General features: G+C 48.6%; 1 protein-coding gene and 1 pseudogene across 2 annotated transcripts; both read right to left on the bottom strand.

Moving 5' to 3' along the window:
* Positions 1–820: 820 nt before the first annotated feature.
* Positions 821–9,838, bottom strand: CLPSL2 (colipase like 2). 2 transcript variants are annotated; one of them, XM_054490683.1, is made up of 5 exons: positions 9,723–9,838; positions 6,852–6,915; positions 3,691–3,897; positions 2,809–2,931; positions 821–1,018 (listed from the first exon to the last, which is right to left on the bottom strand). In XM_054490683.1, the coding sequence occupies exons 3-5, from the start codon at positions 3,772–3,774 to the stop codon at positions 923–925; spliced, it is 303 nt and encodes a 100-aa protein (XP_054346658.1). In that variant the 5' UTR covers positions 3,775–3,897; positions 6,852–6,915; positions 9,723–9,838; the 3' UTR covers positions 821–922. The 2 variants fall into 2 exon arrangements, with proteins under 2 accessions (XP_054346658.1, XP_054346659.1); XM_054490684.2 differs by lacking the exons at positions 6,852–6,915; positions 9,723–9,838 and adding an exon at positions 2,461–2,539 and having other exon boundaries at positions 843–1,018; positions 3,691–3,826.
* A 3,590-nt stretch (positions 9,839–13,428) lies between these two features.
* Positions 13,429–14,564, bottom strand: LOC129039027 (UMP-CMP kinase-like; annotated as a pseudogene).
* Positions 14,565–17,757: the final 3,193 nt, after the last annotated feature.

Here is a 17,757-nt window from a genome sequence, read left to right as displayed (position 1 = left end):
CTTAAATTTTTTAATTAAATGAAAAAGAAAGCACTTTGCACAGTGTCTAGAACATAGGAAGTGCTCAATAAATCCCACCTGTTATTAGGTGACACCTGGAATGTTTGTGACTACTGGGAAGGAATTCACAGAGCTGCTGGCTCTGGCCCTCAGAGCCCACAGAGGGCTGCCTGACCTCTGGACTTCCATTTCCGATCACCAGTAAATCCCCTCCTCACCTAGACCAACTTGGGTTGGTTTTTAAGATACTTGCAGCAGAAAGAGGCCTCACTGCTACCCCAATGATATGACCTAGGGCAAGTCATGTCGCTTCTCTGGGCCTCAGTTTCTTTGTCCATGCAGTGGAACCGACAATACCTGAGAGAGCGGAGGCATCCATGCACCAGGTCCCTTTCCCACCACAGGCATTTCTGCATTTATACTTTGCACATTCTCACCAACTCTCTAATGACCTCTACCCTTTTGTGCCCCCCAACCCACCCCGCAAAACATTCAGATACCTCCACCTAGTCTCTCCCTACCACACACCCCTCCACAGGCACCCCAACGTACACTCTCCAGGCACATTCCTCAATCTCATCTCTCCCACACAGCGCTCCAGCCCTCCAACCAGAGAATCGGCCCTTTCCCAGACCCAGCCCCTGCTCCACCACACCCTCCCTGCACCATTCCCTTCCTGCAGTTCTACCCTGACCTCCGGACAGGGCCAAATCCCATGAGAAGCTCATTCATGCCTCCAGTCTCCCCTTTTGCCTGCCCCCCTGGACTGGTACAATCTCCACCAGGTCCCCTCACCCAGAAAGTACAGACAGAGGCCAAGGACAGGAAGTGACTTTAATGTCTCAGGAGCTGGATTTGGAGCAAGTTGGTGGCACCCAGGGCCTATGGCCCCGACGGAGCAGTGACCAGCCTGCATCGTCCTCTAAATCATATGGCACCGGTGGGAACACATCAAGTCCTTGGATATGCACGTCAAGCCCATCCGGCAAGGGCAGATGATGTTGGTAGCTCCCTTGGTCTGCAGAGAGCGAGTAAGAGAATTGGGAGTCACCAGGATGCAAGAAGGATGGGGACTTAAACTTCTTGGGAACCAGAACCAAGAGTACCAGGGCTGGAGTAAGACAGACCTGGGCTGTCTCTACAGCTTATAACTGCGTGACCTTCAGCAAGTCAATGAACCTCTCCGGCTCGGCTTCCTCATCTGTCAAATGGGGACAGTAATAGTAACCCACCTCTTAGGGTTGTTGTGAGGCCTAAATGAGATAGAGCAGATCAAGTGGTGATAAAAAAAAAAGACCCTTTAGGCCATGCGCGGTGGCTCACCCCTGTAATCCCAGCGCTCTGGGAGGCCTAGGCGGGTGGATCACCTGAGGTCAGGAGTTTGGGACGAGCCTGGCCAACAGGGTCATGGACTAATAATACAAAAATTAGCTGGGCATGGTGGTGGCACATGCCTGTAATCCCAGCTACTCCAGAGGCTGAGGCAGAGGAATTTCTTGAACCCAGGAGGTGGAGGTTGCAGTGGGCCAAGATCACGCCATTGCACTCCAGCCTGGGCAACAAGAGCAAAATTCTGTCTCAAAAAACAAAAAAAATAAAAACCCTCTAGCCACTTCAGCTGTAGGGTCAGGCTACGGTAGGGGCCCTGCTGCTTCCTTAGGGCATTGGCAACTCCCCACACAGGGACATAGAGGCTGGGCCCATCCATCCTAGAAAGGTTTGGGCCCAGGGCCAGGTGGGCAGGAACAGGGTGTACTGAGCATTCTGCTCCCTGCATTCCTAAAAGCGAGTGACAACCATGCTGGACTGCACACTGTCCTTGCCAGGAACACATAATCTTCCCAACAGCCTGGTGGGGTAGGTACTTTAGCCTCTCCTTGTAGATGAGAAAACTAAGGCTCAGAGAGCCATGATGACCTGCTTGAGGTCACAAAGATAGGGTGTGGAAAAGTCAGGATTTAAACTCAGGTCCAACTCCAAAGCTGTGGTCCTGCCACGGCAGTTCCATGCTCCTCTCAAGAAATCATGTCACTGTGGCAGGGAGATGGGGACTAGTAAGGGGAAGGTCATTTCCTACTTACCCTGCCTCAGTGATGTGAGAGAAGAGATATTCATTCATTCAACAAGCATTTATTGGCTGGGCACGGTGGCTCATGCCTATAATCCCAGCACCTTGGGAGGCCGAGCCAGGTGGATCACCTGAGGTCAGGAGTTCAAGACCGGATGGCCAACATGGCAAAACCCCATCTCTACCAAAAATACAAAAATTAGCCAGGCATAGCGGTGCACCCCCGTAATCCCAGCTACTCGGGAGGCTGAGGCACGAGAATCGCTTGAACCCAGGAGGCAGAGGTAGCAGTGAGCCAAGACCATGCCATTGCACTCCAGCCTGGGTGACAGAGCAAGACTCCATCTCAAAACAAACAAACAAACAACAATAAGCATTTATTGAGCACCTACTATGTGCAGATACTAAGCTGGGGGTAGGTGCTTCATAGATGAATATGATGCAATCCCTGCCCTTGAAGAGTTCCAACCACTGGGAGAGGCAGAGAAAAGACATGGCTAGTTAGGGAGATGCATGCTCTGCTGAGGGTCTGACCCCAGGGTACAGGAGCTCCAAGAAGGGAAGCCTTCTCAGAGGAGGTGGCTGGAGTTGTTTTGCACCATGAATAGGAGTTTGCCAAGTGGAGAAGAAGAAGGGCACTCCAGACAGAGGTGAAAAAACAGGTGGGGCCAGGTGTTTTTTTTTAAACCTCCCTGCCCACTTCTCTATTTGCCAGAAGTTGCCCCATCCTAGGGCCTCACCTGGGGCAAGCAGATCATGGTTATTCTGGCCCTGGGGGCACAGAAGGCTCCACCGGCGTCCAAGTCCATGAGGCAGCAGCCACTGTAGCACTCAGAGCGGTGGAAGCACCTGTCTGTGATTTTCTGTGGGGACAGGCAGGATGTCTGCCAGGCTGGGGGCAATCCCTGAGTCGTGTGGGAGGGTAGGGGAGGGTTCCCACCATTGCCAAAGAGCCCAGGGGTCCAGGAGAAGTCATGAGGTTGTCACCCCCTGGGGGGGCTGGTTCCCCCCCAGCCCCACCACGGCCCCTCAGCAGGACCCAGAGGAGCAGAGGAGAGGAGGAGAGGGGGATTAGCACTTTTCCCTCGGCCTCTCCTTTCCTGGACCCCCCTCACCTCCATGAGTCCCATAGGGTGTGTACTCTTAAGTCCCATTTTGCGGGGCAGGGTTGGGGGATGAGAATGAAGGGGCTGCGGGCTCGAAAAAGAGGGAGAGAAAGAGGAGAAAAGGGGAGAGCCCTCGTGCCTGGAAGAATCACTAGACAGTGAGGGGAGGCGGAGGAAGAGGGGGAGAAACCAGAGCAGGCAGGGTGGGTTTGGCTGTGAGCACTTTGGGGAGGGAAGCGAGCCCAGGACTGAGGCCATCGCAAGGGGCACGGGCGGGGGAGGTGGGGGGAGCGAGGGTGCTGGTCATAGGCCAATTTCTCTCCTCTCTGAGGCCACCAGGGGAAAGCGAAGCGGCTTTTGAAGTCCGTCTGAGGATGCCCCAGGCTACCCGCCTGGGTGTGGTTCCGGACCCACCTCTCCCTTTCAGGCTGCCCGGCGCCTTCGGGCTCCAGTGCCCCGGCGGCGGGGCCACCCTCTCCTGCGGTCGCGGCCGGCTGGGCGCGCTCCCCGGCTCACCTTTTTATATTGCGGAAGCGAGCTCCAGAGGGGCAGCACCGCCCCCGCCAGGACCCCCGCCACGAGCGCCAGGGCTGCGGCCATGGGTCTGGGCGGCAGAGCAGCGGCGGGGCTTCGAGGGGCCGCGGGATAAACCCTCTTCTCCGGCCACGTGACCCGGCGCCCCAGGCCGCCCCCGCGGAGGAGGGGCGTGGAGGGCGAGGTCGCCTGCGGAAGGGAAGGAGGGAGGAAAGGCGCTCAGGCTCGCACGGGCGGGATTCTAGACTGTAGGGGCCCTAGGGGCCTCCATACGTGTTACTTCCAAGTAGAAGCTTGAAACTGTAAGATAAAACTCTATTTTTATTGTATTTATTTATTTTACAGACGGAGTCTCGCACTGTCGCCCAGGCTGAAGTGCAGTGGCGCGATCTCGGTTCACTGCCATCTCCGCCTCCCAGGTTCAGGTGATCTTCCTGCCTCAGCCTCCCGAGTAGCTGGGACTACAGGTGTGCGCCACCACGCCCGGCTAATTTTAAAAATTTCTTTAGAGACAGGGGTCTCCCCATGTCGCCCAGGCTGGTCTCTAACTCCTGGCCTCAAGTGATGGTTCTGCTTCAGCCTCCCAAAGTGCTGGGATTACAGGTGTGAGCCACCGCACCTGGCCTCAAAACTTTATTTTTATAAACGGCACAAAACATATATGCTGAAATAAAAAGAGCTTCCTTCCTGATGTTGATTCTGTGTCTGCCCTTGCAGCCCCAGATTCTCCCCTTACCTTCGGGATAATCCAGCCCCACCCTCTGGGCTGCTCACACCCACTGCAGGCCCCATTCTCCTCTTCTGTAAGAACCAGGAGGTGGGACAAGATGGTCTCTAAGTCTTAAATCTCTTGCAGTCCTAATCATTCTATTAATTGTCTAAGGATTTGTCTGTGAATTGTGTGAAAGTCAAGATGTGGGGGCAAAATGGAGAAGTGGGAAGAGAAGAAAACTCAGAATAGGGAGGAGGGTTAAGGGAGAGCTGCACAGAGCAATCCCGGAACCGGGGGAGGCAGGCCTTCCTCAGGACTTACCCTGTGGATGAAGCTTCCACCTCACCCCACCTGCCTGCTTCTGCTTTTTTTTAATTTCTTTTTTTTTTAATTTTGTATTGTTAATATTTGTTATAGAGACAGGTTGTCCTTATGTTGTCCAGGCTGGTCTTGAACTCATAGGCTCAAGAGATCCTCCTGCCTTGGCCTCCCAAAGTGGTGGGATTACAGACGTGAGCCACCACTCCCAGCCTGCTTCTGCTTTTGAAGTTTGGCTTAAGAAATGAACTGAGGAATCCTGTCTTGGTGGGGAATAACAGCCAAGAATAACAGCCAGGAATAACAGCCCCCACCGCACTCAGAGGGCCCTGTATCCATTATTTCCGTGAGCCCTCCCTGTATTAACACTAGCTGTCACAGAGTAATTAACACTGGCTGTAACAACAGAACTCCTGGAATTTCGTGGCTTGGCACAATAATGCTTTATGTAAAGTCTGATTTGGGGCAAGAGACCCTTCTTCCATCCTGTAGCCATCTATAAGACTGGCCTCTGGCTGGGCATGGTGGCTTATGCATGTATTCATAGCACTTCGGGAGGCCAAGGTGAGAGGATCTGTTGTTGTTTTGTTTTTGCTTTTGTTTTTTGTTTTGTTTTGTTTTGTTTTTTTCAGACAGAGTCTCACGCTATTGCCCAGGCTGGAGTGCAATGGCACAATCTCGGCTCACTGCAACCTCCGCAGCGTGCTGGGATTACCAGTGGGAGTCACCATGCCCGGCCGAGAGGATCTCTTGAGCTCAGGAGTTCAAGGCCAGCCCTGGGCAATATAGTGAGACCTCATCACTACAAAAAAAATTTAAGAAATTAGCCAGACATGGTGGCACACGCATGTAGTCCTGGCTACTCGGGAGGCTGAGGCTGCAGTGAGTTATGATCGCGCCACTGCACTCCAGCATGGGCAACAGAGTGAGACCCTGTCACAAAAAAAAAAAAACAAACAAACAAACAAAAAACCTAGCATCCAAGGTCTCCATGGAAGGCCTGCCTTCTCCACTCACAAACTACCTGCTGGAACTAGTCACATGATCCCAACCTTCTAACCTTCTGCAAGGGAGGCTGGGAAATTCAAAGGAGTCTTGGAATATTTAGCATCTACTATCATTTCTGCTGTGTAACTCTTAGCCCTGTTTTACAGACTAGGAACCTGAAGGCTCAAGATAAAGTTACTTGCCCAAGGAACAAGATTAAATGGCAGAGTCAGATATAAATCCAGGGCATTCTAGCTCCTGGGTCCAAGTTCTTACCACTGATCTACACTGCTGAGGGCGGCCAGAGGGCTTTGCGCCTAGTAATGGGGCTCCAGCAGTCGCGGTCTGAGCTCTCTTCATATGTGTGTTCTGCTACCTTGGCTGACTAGCAACCCATCCACGCAGACCATTTGTGAACTGGAGAGGAGGCCTGGGGACGGATACTTCCTTGTACTGCTTCACCGGCTTCCTTTGCCTGTACCCCCATGACCGTTAGACACTTGAGAAGTATTGTTGACTGCTTAGGAAAGTGGCAAATTTGAAGGCAAGGGGCCAGCAACTGTGTGTCAGGGTTAGCAGCCCCTGGGGAACCCACTGAAGGCCCTGAGGGGTGGTGAAGCCCCTGGAATTCTGTACAAAATATTATGTGCATGGCTTTTTTTTTCTTTTTTTAAATCTTTTTCTTAAGCCAGAGATCTTCCGGTTTCCTCAAAAACAACTGGTTCAGAACCTTTATTTTCACTTGAGGAAACCGAGGCCCAGAGAGGGCAGGGACTTCTCCCAGTAACTCAGCTGGTGAATAGCAGAGCCAGGCCTAGCTCTGCTCCTGACTCCAAGTCCTGTACCATGGCCTGCCAGCACTGGTCACAGGCACGTGTCCAGGGTACCTCTGCATTGTGGGGGAGTAGGAACAAGATCACCAGGGTCTCCAGCACCGGGAATCACTGAGCTGCCTGACCTGTGAGCACGGCCACAGCTCTGCCCAGGGCCCAAAACTGGCCACCTCAGACTTCAGTGAGCAGAAGGGGGTCAGTTCAGGGCAGGGGAGCACCTTGCTGGTGGACTTCTTACCCCCTATTTCCTGCCCCTTCACCTTCCCCTCCTCTGACAGTCTCTAATGTCTCACTTCTTTTCTTCTGCATCTTTCTGGTGGCCCAAGTGGTGGTTTCCATGACAATGTTCTCACTGGTCTGCAGCAAAATGAAAACAATAAGGATAATGTAGTAGTGTTTTTGTTAAAGGTAAATATATTCAATTTATTATTACTTAAAAAAAATTTTTTTTTGAGGTGTCACCCAGGCTGTAGTGCAGTGGTGCGATCTCGGCTCACTGCAGCCTTCGCCTCCTGGGTTCAAGCAAGTCTCCTGCCTCAGCCCCCCTCCAAGTAGCTGGGAATACAGGCGCGCACCACCACGCCCAGCTAATTTTTGTATTTTTAGTAGAGGTAGCATCTCAACATATTGCCCAGGCAGGGAAATGTATTTAATTTAAAAAGTAATTATTTATTCTGAAATTATGTCTTTTCTACTTCTTTGGTGTTAAAATGTGCTTTTATGAAATAATGGCCATCAGGGGTTTGAGACCAACCTGGCAACAAAGTGAGACCTCTGTCTCTACAAAAAATAAAAGAATTAGCTGGGCATGGTGGCATCTGCCTATGGTCCCAAATACGTGGGAGGCTGAGGTGAGAGGATCTCGAGCCTGGGAGGTTGAGGCTGCAGTGAGCCATGCCACTGCACTCCAATCTGGGTGACAGAGATAGATTGTCTCAAAAAAGTAATAATAATTAAAATAAATAAAATAGTGATGGTATTTGGAGGTAAAAAAATAAATAAAATATTTAAAAATATATTTTAAAAAAGCAATAATAGCCACGATACAGTAGTAGTTTTGTTTCATTGTTCATGTTCTTTTTTGGCATATATATATATATATATATATTTTTTTTTTTTTTTGAGACCAAGTCTTGTGCTGTCACCCAGGCTGGAGTGCAGTGGTGCCATCTTGGCTCACTGCAACCTCTGCCTCCCAGGTTCAAGCAATTCTCCTGCCTCAGCCGCCCGAGTAGCTGGCGTTGCAGGCGCCCGCCACCATGCCCGGATAATTTTTTTTGTATTTTTTTTAGTAGAAACAGGGTTTCACCATGTTGGCCAGGCTGGTCTTGAACCCCTGACCTTAGATGATTCACCAGCCTTCCAAAGTGCTGGGATTACAGGCTTGAGCCACCGAAACTGGCTTTTGGCCAATATATTAAATATATGTGCACAAATTCTGTTAGTCCTCAAAATTTTTTGGAAGTCTTATCAGTCTTTGAAATCCAAAATAAAATTCTGGGGAAAACTGACCTCATGAAAATTGCGCATTACTCAAGTCCTTCCTGAAGGAACTCTAAAAGTAATCTGGGGAGAGTGAGGAACGAGTGGGTGCCCTAAGAGTTTGAAATGCGAAGATAGATCAGCAAAGCCTTCCTAGAGAAGAGGACCAGAGTGGGAAGTGTTTGGAGGTGAGGAGGTGGAGGCCTCAAGCTTGTATGTCCTGGACCCTGGCAGGAGAGGGCCGTGCTGTTTTGCTAAGCCTTGAAGGGGGACTGGGATTTAGCAAGCAGAGAGACTAAGGGTTTCCAACCAGGGGTACAGGGTGGGCAAAGGTTTGGAAGTGACAGTGAGTAGCTGTGGGTAGAACAGCAAGGAGATGGTGTCTGCTTGTTGGGGATACAGATTGGAGATGGGGCAGTCAGCGTGCCAGGGAACTTGAGGGTCTGTGAGAATAGCCCCCATTGAGGTGGCTCCTTGGTGGAAAGCTGGGCTGGTGGTGGCAGTGCTAGAGTCAGAGCAGGGGGACCTGAGCCATTGAGCCAGGGGTGCAGGGTGAGGGTGGGGTTGCCCTGCTCTGTCTGCGAGGACAGGAGGGTCTCTAGAAGGAGAGGCCCAGCATGCCCAAGGGAAATCAGCTGTTTCCCAGCTTCTAGTCACCCCACCCACATAACATACTCTGAACCAGGGGCAGGGCTCAGAACACACACTTCTCATTTTATTTCTTCCCGGGACAGACTGGCCCTGCTGAGAGGCTATCAGCTCAGCTTGGGAGAAATACAGTCCTGGAGGGAGAGGAGGGAGTTGACCTGCCGCCTCCTCCTGGACTGGGCTGGCCCTTTGATCCTAGGGCTTTGGCCTGAAGGACAGAGTGGGCGGTGGTGTCTGGTGGCCAGGTGTACTGCCGCATTGCCTTCACCCATCGGAGGGAACTGAGCTTTTCCAAGCAGCTTAGCCTATGACAGGGGCCTTCCTCAGAGGGGCCAAGGAGGGCTCCCTACAACCTCTGTGTTCAGGCAAAAGGTTCATGCACAGAGAGGTCTCCAGAGGGGACATAGCAGGGGAATGCCCTATGCTGCCATCCTGCCCACACCACCTATGCGTAGGGTGCATGTGTAGACTTGCTGGCACTAGAGCCCCTTCCTTCTTCCACTCGGTGAGGCTGAGCCACATTTGTGCCTAGTCGCCTTGGCAGTGAGGGCCCCTTGCTTACCTCAAGGAGCCATGAGGGAATCACAACTCCTGTAGCTGCTAGTGAAAGAATTCAAGCCAAAGTATGTAATTTTAACAATAAAAAGCGAAAGAAACAGTATTGGGTCAGCTGCCAGGCTGGCCTCAGGGCTCCAAAGAGGAACCACTGACAGGTGTCTCTCTCTTCAGCTTCAGCCCTCAGGCAGCCTCATTTCCTCTCAGGGAGGGAGACTGCCTCTCTGTGCGGGTCAGCAGGGAGCTGTACACAGCTCTATGCACCTCCATTTAGCACCCATCTAGAAATTCCTAGAAGACCAGGGGGACTAGGGACCAGAACCTCATGGAACCTGAACAGGGCAGCTCCCCAAAGGCAGGGAGATAGGGGGTTGCTGTCTCCTGAGGAATAGGACATGGATGCTGAGTGGGCAGAATTATAGGTGCCCATAACATCCCAAGTTGCCATACACGGAGGATTGCTCTGCTTAAGACCATACCTGGGCCGGGCGCAGTGGCTCACGCCTGTAATCCCAGCACTTTGGGAGGCCGAGGTGGGCGGATGATGAGGTCAGGAGATCGAGACCATCCTGGCTAACACGGTGAAACCCCGTCTCTACTAAAAATACAAAAAATTAGCTGGGCGTGGTGGTGGGCGCTTATAGTCCCAGCTACTCGGGAGGCTGAGGCAGGAGAATGGCGTGAACCCGGGAGGCGGAGGTTGCAGTGAGCCGAGATTGCGCCGCTGCACTCCAGCCTGGGCGACAGAGTGAGACTCCATCTCAAAAAAAAAAAAAAAAAAAAAAGACCATACGTGGGTTCAGGAACAGCTCCCTGGGGCGGGAAGGAGTCATGGACATTATCCTTTAGCCAAGGGTAACACTGAAGGAAGGGTCCTTGGAAACTTGTTCCCCCCACCACCCCCAAGAAGCCTAAGCTACATTCTATAGAGCAATGGATCTCAATCACTTTTTTTGACTACAACTCATGGTAAAGGTTCAGACAACTAGTAGCTCCAATTAGTTGGTGTCTGTGTTATGCTGGTTTGGTGATCACCACTGCAAACATGTGTGTGCTCATGCATATATACAATGTGTAGATGTGTGTATGGAACTAAAGTTTCACAAAACAATACATTTACCATATGTGATCTTATCTGAGATTTTCTATTCTTTTCTATTTCATCTTTTAAAAGTGCTGGTTAGGGGCCGGGCGTGGTGGCTCATGCCTATAATCCCAACACTCTGGGAGGCTGAGGCAGGCGGATCACGAGCTCAGGAGTTTGAGACCACCCTGACCAACATGATGAAACCCTGTCTCTACTAAAAATACAAAAATTAGCCAGGCATGGTGGCATGCGCCTGTAACCCCAGCTACTCAGGAGGCTGAGGCAGGAGAATCACTTGAACCCAGGAGGCAGAGGTTGCAGTGGGCCGAGATCGCACCACTGCACTCCAGCCTAGGTGACAGAGTGAGATTCCGTCTCAAAAAAAAAAAAAAAAGCTGGTTAGGATGCACCAAATTGGTTTCATTGTCCACTTACGATCCATCAATTGCTCTACCATTCTGTTGAGTCCACTAGGTTCGTCTGTCCAACTCACTGTATACATCTTGGTGGTCTCCATTCCATTTACCTATTCATTCATCATTCATTCATGTATTCAACAAACATTTAGTGATACCTATCGTATGTCAGGTACCTTATCATCAGAGCTCAGTCGCAGATAACAGATATCACCATACTTATTTTAAGCAGAAAGGAATGTAATACAGATAATTGAAGGCTGATGAAGACATTGAAATGACTGGAAGAGTGGAAACCAGACTGAGCCTCCAGGAATGACTTGAAAAACAAAACAAAACAACCCTGCAGAACTGAGCTACCAGGGGAGCTGCTACCCCTGCCACCATCAGGCGGGTGAGGAGGTAAGGTAGTCGTCACTGCAGCTGTAGTCCCAGGAACATACACATTAGCTATGATATCGGGTTCAGGAAGCTGCCATAAAAGATTATTGCCTGCCAGGTGCAGTGGCTCACACCTGTAATCCCAGCATTTTGGGAGGCCAAGGTGGGAAGATCGCTTGAGCTCAGGAGTTCAAGACCAGCTTGGGCAACATAGCAAGGCCTGGTCTCTACAAAAACAATTTTAAAAATTAGTCCAGCATGGTGGTGCACCTGTAGTCCCAGCTACTTGGGAGGTTGAGGTGGGAAGATCGTTTGAGTCTGGGAGATTGAGGCTGTAGTGAGCTATGATTGCATCACTGCACTCCAGCAAACCTGTTGCCTGTAGGCAGGTGTGGTGGCTCACGCCTGTAATATTAGCACTTTGGGAGGCCAAGGCAGGAGGGTTGCTTGAGGCCAGGAGTTTGAGACCAGCCTGGGCAACATAGTGATACCTTTGTCTCTACAAAAACAAAACAAAACAAAAAAACATTAGCTGGGTGTGGTGGTGTGCACCTTATAGTCCCAGCTACTCAGGAGGCTGAGGTGGGAGGATCACTTAAACCTAGGAGTTTGGGGTTACAGTGAGCTATGATCCTACCACTACATTCCAGCCTGGGCAACACCCTGTCTCTAAAAAAAATAAATTGAAAAAAAAAAAAAGTATTGCCTGTGTCTTCCCTAGCCAAACAAAACAAAACAAAACAAAACAAAGAAAGTATGCCTCCCACAAATGCCACTGCCCTCCCTTACCTCCATGAAGGTTAGGCTTTAGGCAGTGCATGTGATCAGCAATCACACCTAGGTCTATCGCTCTAGTGTTTAGCTTTCCTGCCCTGCCGTGCAGGAAGGGACACCAGGAGGAGATGAAAGAAAAGCTGAACAAGCCATGCTACAGCAGCCACTATAGGGAAAAGTGCCTGGAGGTGGCACAGGTTACCTGGAGGGGGTGAAGTTAGTTTTCTACTTCCTATTTGAAATCTTTTCAGTTTTTACAGCTGCAAATCACTTTTTTTTTCTTTTTGAGACAGGGTCTCACTGTTGCCCAGGCTGGAGTGCAGTGGCATGATCATAACTTACTGCAGCCTTGGCCTTCTGGGCTCAAGTGATCCTCCTTCCTCAGCATCCCAAGGCTAGGACTATAAGTGCACGCCACCACACCTGGCTTTTTTTAATTTTTTTTTTTAAGCCTTTTAAAGATTATTCGTCTTTCAGTGCTTCAACATGATGGCAAAACAATAATTTACTGAATACAAATAGCAAGGAAAGGAATCAAACATTTATAAGATATATTTATTATTTTTCTGACCAAAGTGCAATGATTTTTAAATTTTTCTAAACAATTATTAAAAAAAGTATTCAAGAAAATAAAATACAAATGGGAAATTTAACTAGATTCCTTCTTCTAATTAATCCTAACCTTGTATTTGGTCTAGAAAACAAACAAAAAATCATTTGAAGTGTTACTAAAATGCTAACTGAATCATTTTAGCATAAATCTAGTCACATGCACTCAAGGTTCCACTGCTAGGAATTTTGTTAAGATCAGTTGAATCATGAATAACACCATATAATAGAGCATGAGGAACACAAACATTAGATGTGATCCTTGCCCCCTACCCTTAGATTATGTCAGAATAAAGCTGACAGTTCTGCCCAGCTCTGAACCCCTAGTGCCTCCAACCCAAACCTTGGAAGCAAAGAATATGCCCTGTCATACAACATGGTACAAGTTGTAGTAAAACAAAGCCTATGTTTTCTTACTTTTCTATAGGAAATGGTTAGTTATTTGATATGTATTAAAACACTGCTAAGAATCCACTTTGAGTTTGTTTACTAAACATATTGTGCAATAACTGACTCCACAAAAAGTTCCTTTGAAATCCGGTCCACAAATTCACTCAAGATTGGAAATTTAAAACTTGCAAGAAAAGGAGGAAGTGGGTATCCCTAAATCCTAACATGTTGTAATTATTAAAGGGACAAACACGCATACTAAAAAGTTTTGCTCATAGAAGGCACAAACTATAAAAGGGATAGTCTTTTTGAATTAAAAAAAACTAGCTTGATATGCTTCTTTGTTTAGTGAGCACCATAACTAAGATGAAGTTATGTCTCTTAATTAACTCTCTCCTGTGATGAAAAAAAGTACATAAAAAATTTAATTTGTCTTACCTATACTTTCCAGCCACTAATTGAGATGTAGTTTGAAAGATTAAAATTGCCTTAAAAAGGGGTCGCTATAGCAGCTATCAAAGCAATATTCAAGCAAGATTTCAAGGATGCTTTCAGGTTTCGAATTAGTTTTCCTTGTCAAAAATCTTCACAACTTCAAAAACTTGATAATCAACAGATTGAGAAGCATTTATTTTCTTGACTTTCCCCATTTCTTTATATAAGTCAATAATTGGCTTTGTTGACTGAAGATGGGTCTCAATTCTCTTTCCCAAGCTTTCTCTGTTGTCATCACTCCAACCACTACTCTTTCCTCTCTCAGGACATCATTCAATACAGATCTTCTTATTACAGTTAAACACACACACACACACACAATGAAAGATACATCTATCTGCCTTCCCATTCAACCTTTTTTCTTTTCTTTTCTTTTCTTTTTTTTTTTTTTTTTTGAGACGGAGCCTCGCTCTTGTTACCCAGGCTGGAGTGCAGTGGCATGATCTTGGCTCACTGCAACGACCATCTCCCGGGTTCAAGAGATTCTCCTGCCTCAGCCTCCCGAGTAGTTGGGATTACAGGCACGCCCCACCACGCCTGGCTAATTTTTTGTATTCTTAGTAGAGACGGGGTTTCACCATGTTGGCTAGGCTGGTGGTGAACTCCTGACCTCAGGTGATCCACCTGCCTTGGCCTCCCAAAGTGCTGGGATTACAGGCGTGAGCCACCGCGCCCAGTCCATTGTTCCAACCTTGAAGGTTGTCTTGATTTCTTGGAAACCCATCCATCGATCAAGAATGTACTCTTTTGAGTATTGACAGCCATTGTCTGATCCATTTCCCTCTTTAATAAACTGATGGTTATCTCCACTGGTCCCATGTTTCCTTCTTTAATGTAATTTTCAGTGAGTTCACCATACTGTGAATCTGGGCTCTTCCTTTCATCATGAAGCAACTCTCCTGCAGAAAGGTGTGTGTAGCCATCTTTCTCAAAGATGCCAGCGCGCGGGGACCGCCGTGGACAAACACGACCAGCGGCTTAATGAGATGGGGAGGGCCGCGAAGAATCGGCCGGCAGGTCTGCAGCGGGAAGCTAAGGCCCAGGACATGGAGCAGCGGCTCAGGCAGCGGCTCAGCCTGCACCGCCCCTCGGAGCTCAGAGGGCTGACAGGGGCAGGTGCAGCGTGTGGCGGGGAGGCGGTGTGGGAAAGGCACGGGCTGCCAGGGCATCTGCGCCGCGGTCGGAAGGGAGCTTCTTATTTTTTAAATTTATTTTATTTTATTTTTTATTTTTTGTACAGATGGGACATGTTGCACAGGCTGGTCTTAAACTTTTATTTTTATTTGAGACAGAGTCTGGCTCTGTCGCCCAGGCTGGAGTTCAGTGGCGCGATTTCGGGTCACTGCAACCTCTGCCTCCTGGGTTCAAGAGATTCTCCTGCCCCAGCCTCCTGAGTAGCTGGGATTACAGGCGCCTGCCACCACGCCAGGCTAATTTTTGTATTTTTAGTAGAGACGGAGTTTCACCATGTTGGCCAGGCTGGTCTTAAACTCCTGACCTCAGGTGATCCGCCTACCTCGGCCTCGCAAAGTGCTGGTAATATAGGAGTTATTAAGAAACTATTTTAGGCAGATAGTAAGGGCAAGGAGTCCGCAGTAAGGCTTATTCTTTTTTTTTTGTTTTGTTTTGTTTTTGTTTTTTGTTTTTTGAGACAGGGTCTCACTCTCGCCCAGGTTGGAGTGCAGTGGCGCAATCTCGGCTCACTGCAAGCTCCGCCTCCCGGGTTCACGGGGTTTCACCATGTTAGCCAGGTTCGAGGCTTTTTCTTTTAATAAAAGCATCCCCCACCCAAACATTTCAGGGCTTTTTTGAGACTCATTCAGTCACCCAGGCTGGAGTGCAGTGTCGCGTCTCCACATCCCGGGTTCAAGCGATTCTCCCTCCTGCCTCAACCTCCCGTGTAGCTGGGATTACAGGCGCCTGCCACCAGGCCGGCTAATTTTTTGTATTTTAAGTAGAGACAGGGTTTCACCATGTTGGCCAGGCTGGTCTCAAACTCCTGACCTCGTGATCCGCCCGTCCGCCTCGGCCTCCCAAAGCTTTGGGATTACAGGCGTGAGCCACCGGGCCCGGCCGCAACATTTCTTTTCTAACAGAAAAGCAGGCCGGCAAGCTTTGATATGCAAATACAGGCTGTTAGAAACTAGGTCCATCCAATGTGGCGATTCCCGCCCTCTTCTTGTCCCAAAGCGTGCCAGGTGTAGTGACCACCTCCAGATGACTCTAAGAATGCAGGACCTCAAGGAGACCTGCATTTGCATATTAAAAGACTAAGGTGGGAGGGCCAGGTTTTTCGCAGGCTATGTGAATGACACACCTGGTCAAACCAATCCCCTGGGCCCTATGCAAATCAGACACTGCCTCCTCCAGCCTCCCAATATAAAGACTACTTTCCGCAGCACACGGGGTTTGTCCGTTTGGAGCCCGCTCCCTCTGTACGGGGGAGCCGTTTTCTTCTTTCTTGCCTATTAAACTTTCCGCCCCTTAAAACCACTCCACGTGTGCCCGTGTCGTTTATCTAATCAGCGAGAGACAAAGAACCCTGGTATTTCTCCAGTCATGGGAGCTGTATCACTGGGATTGCAGGCATAAGCCGCCACGCCTAGCCTGGTCTCAAACTCTTAGCTTCAAGGGATCTTCCTGCCTCTGCCTCCCAAAGAGCTGGGATTACAGGTATGAACCACTGTACCTGGCCCTATACCACATATTCTCTACCCATTCATCTGCTGTTGGACATGTAGGTCGATTCACTATCTTGGCTATTGTGAATAGTGCTGCTATAAACGAGAGTGAAGACGTCTCTTCCATACTGATTTCCTTTCCTTTGGATAAATGCTCAGGAGTGAAACTGCTGGATCATATGGTAGTTCTGCTTGTAGTTTTTTGTGGTACCTGTGAAATAAATTTGCTGCCCCCAAATCACTAAGCTAAAGGGAAAAGTCAAGCTGGGAACTGCATAGAGTAAACCTGCCTCCCATTCTATTCAAAGTCATCCCTCTGCTCACTGAGATAAATGCATATCTGATTGCCTCCTTTGGAGAGGCTAATCAGAAACTCAAAAGAATTGCAATCATTTGTGTCTTGTCTACCTATGAGCTGGAAGCTCCCTCCCCACTTCGAGTTGTCTCACCTTTCCAGACAGAACCAAGGTTCATCTTACATATGTTGATTGATGTCTCATATCTCCCTAAAATGTATAAAACCAAGCTGTGCTCTGACCACCTTGGGCACATGTGGTCAGGACCTCCTGAGGCTGTGTCACAGGTGCACATCCTCAACGTTAGCAAAATAAGCTTTCTAAATAAACTGAGAGCTGTCTCAGATATTTGGGGTTCACATACCTCCATACTGTTCTCCGTAGTGGCTGTACTAGTGTACATTCCCACCAATAGTGTATATGAGTTCCTTTTCCTCCACATCCTTGTCAGCATTTATTTTTGGTCTTTTTGATAATACACATCCTATTATCAAAATGTGCAATTCCCTGATAATTAGTGATGTTGAGCATTTTTTTCATATAATTCTTGGCCATTTGTATGTTTTCTTTTGAGAAATGTCTGTTTAGGTAATTCGCTGTTTTTTGGGGTTTGTGTGTGTGTGTGTGTGTGTGTGTGTGTGTGTTTTGAGACAAAAGTCTCACTCTGTCTAATCTCATGCCTTCTGACCTAAGTTGTGATAAGAGAAATATAAACTGAGATCATGTTATACCTGTCAGAAAAATATATCATTTTCTTCCTAAAAGACTGCTACAGTTTTGTAATACAGTGGGTCAGTCAAGGTGTGGGAAAATATTATTGGTAAGAGCAAAGATTGATGAAACTTCTTAAGAGGGAAATTTGGCAATAACTAACACAGTCTTTGATCTAATAATTCCACTTCTAGGAATTTTTCCTACAGAAATATTCCCATATATGCCAAGAAAGTAGCTAGGCATAAATATATAGTTCCTTGCAGCATCATTTGTAATGAGTATAAATAACTTAAGGTCTGCCAACTGGTTAAATAAATCGTGGTACATTCGTATGATGGAATTTTTTCTTTTTTTTTTTTTTTTTTTTTTGAGACGGAGTCTTGCTCTGTCTCCCAGGCTGGAGTGCAGTGGTGCAATCTCGGCTCACTGTAAGCTCTGCCTCCTGGGTTCACGCCATTCTCCTGCCTCAGCCTCTGGAGTAGCTGGGACTACAGGTGCCTGCCACCATGCCCGGCTAATTTTTTGTATTTTTAAGTAGAGACGGGGTTTCACTGTGTTAACCAGGATGGTTTCGATTTCCTGACCTCGTGATCCACCCGCATCGGCCTTCTAAAGTGCTGGGATTACAGGCGTGAGCCACCGCACCCGGCCTGGAATTCTTTTTCTTGAGA

The sequence above is a fragment of the Pongo pygmaeus genome, chromosome 5 (assembly GCF_028885625.2).
Source record: "Pongo pygmaeus isolate AG05252 chromosome 5, NHGRI_mPonPyg2-v2.0_pri, whole genome shotgun sequence".
Classification (NCBI taxonomy): domain Eukaryota; kingdom Metazoa; phylum Chordata; class Mammalia; order Primates; family Hominidae; genus Pongo; species Pongo pygmaeus.
The sequence above is the reverse complement of the archived record's forward strand: the minus strand, read 5'-3'. Positions and strand labels throughout refer to the sequence as shown.

What these genes read in the sequence shown, in the direction of transcription:
- CLPSL2 (XM_054490684.2), bottom strand. Translation starts at nt 3,774, where the DNA reads ATGGCCGCAGCCCTGGCGCTCGTGGCGGGGGTCCTGGCGGGGGCGGTG. An exon ending in CGCTTCCGCAATATAAAAAG is followed by an intron (nt 2,932 to 3,690) that starts GTGAGCCGGGGA and finishes CTGTCCCCACAG; the next exon opens with AAAATCACAGACAGGTGCTT. An exon ending in CAGCTTAGTATCTGCACATA is followed by an intron (nt 1,019 to 2,460) that starts GTAGGTGCTCAA and finishes CGCTCTCTGCAG; the next exon opens with ACCAAGGGAGCTACCAACAT.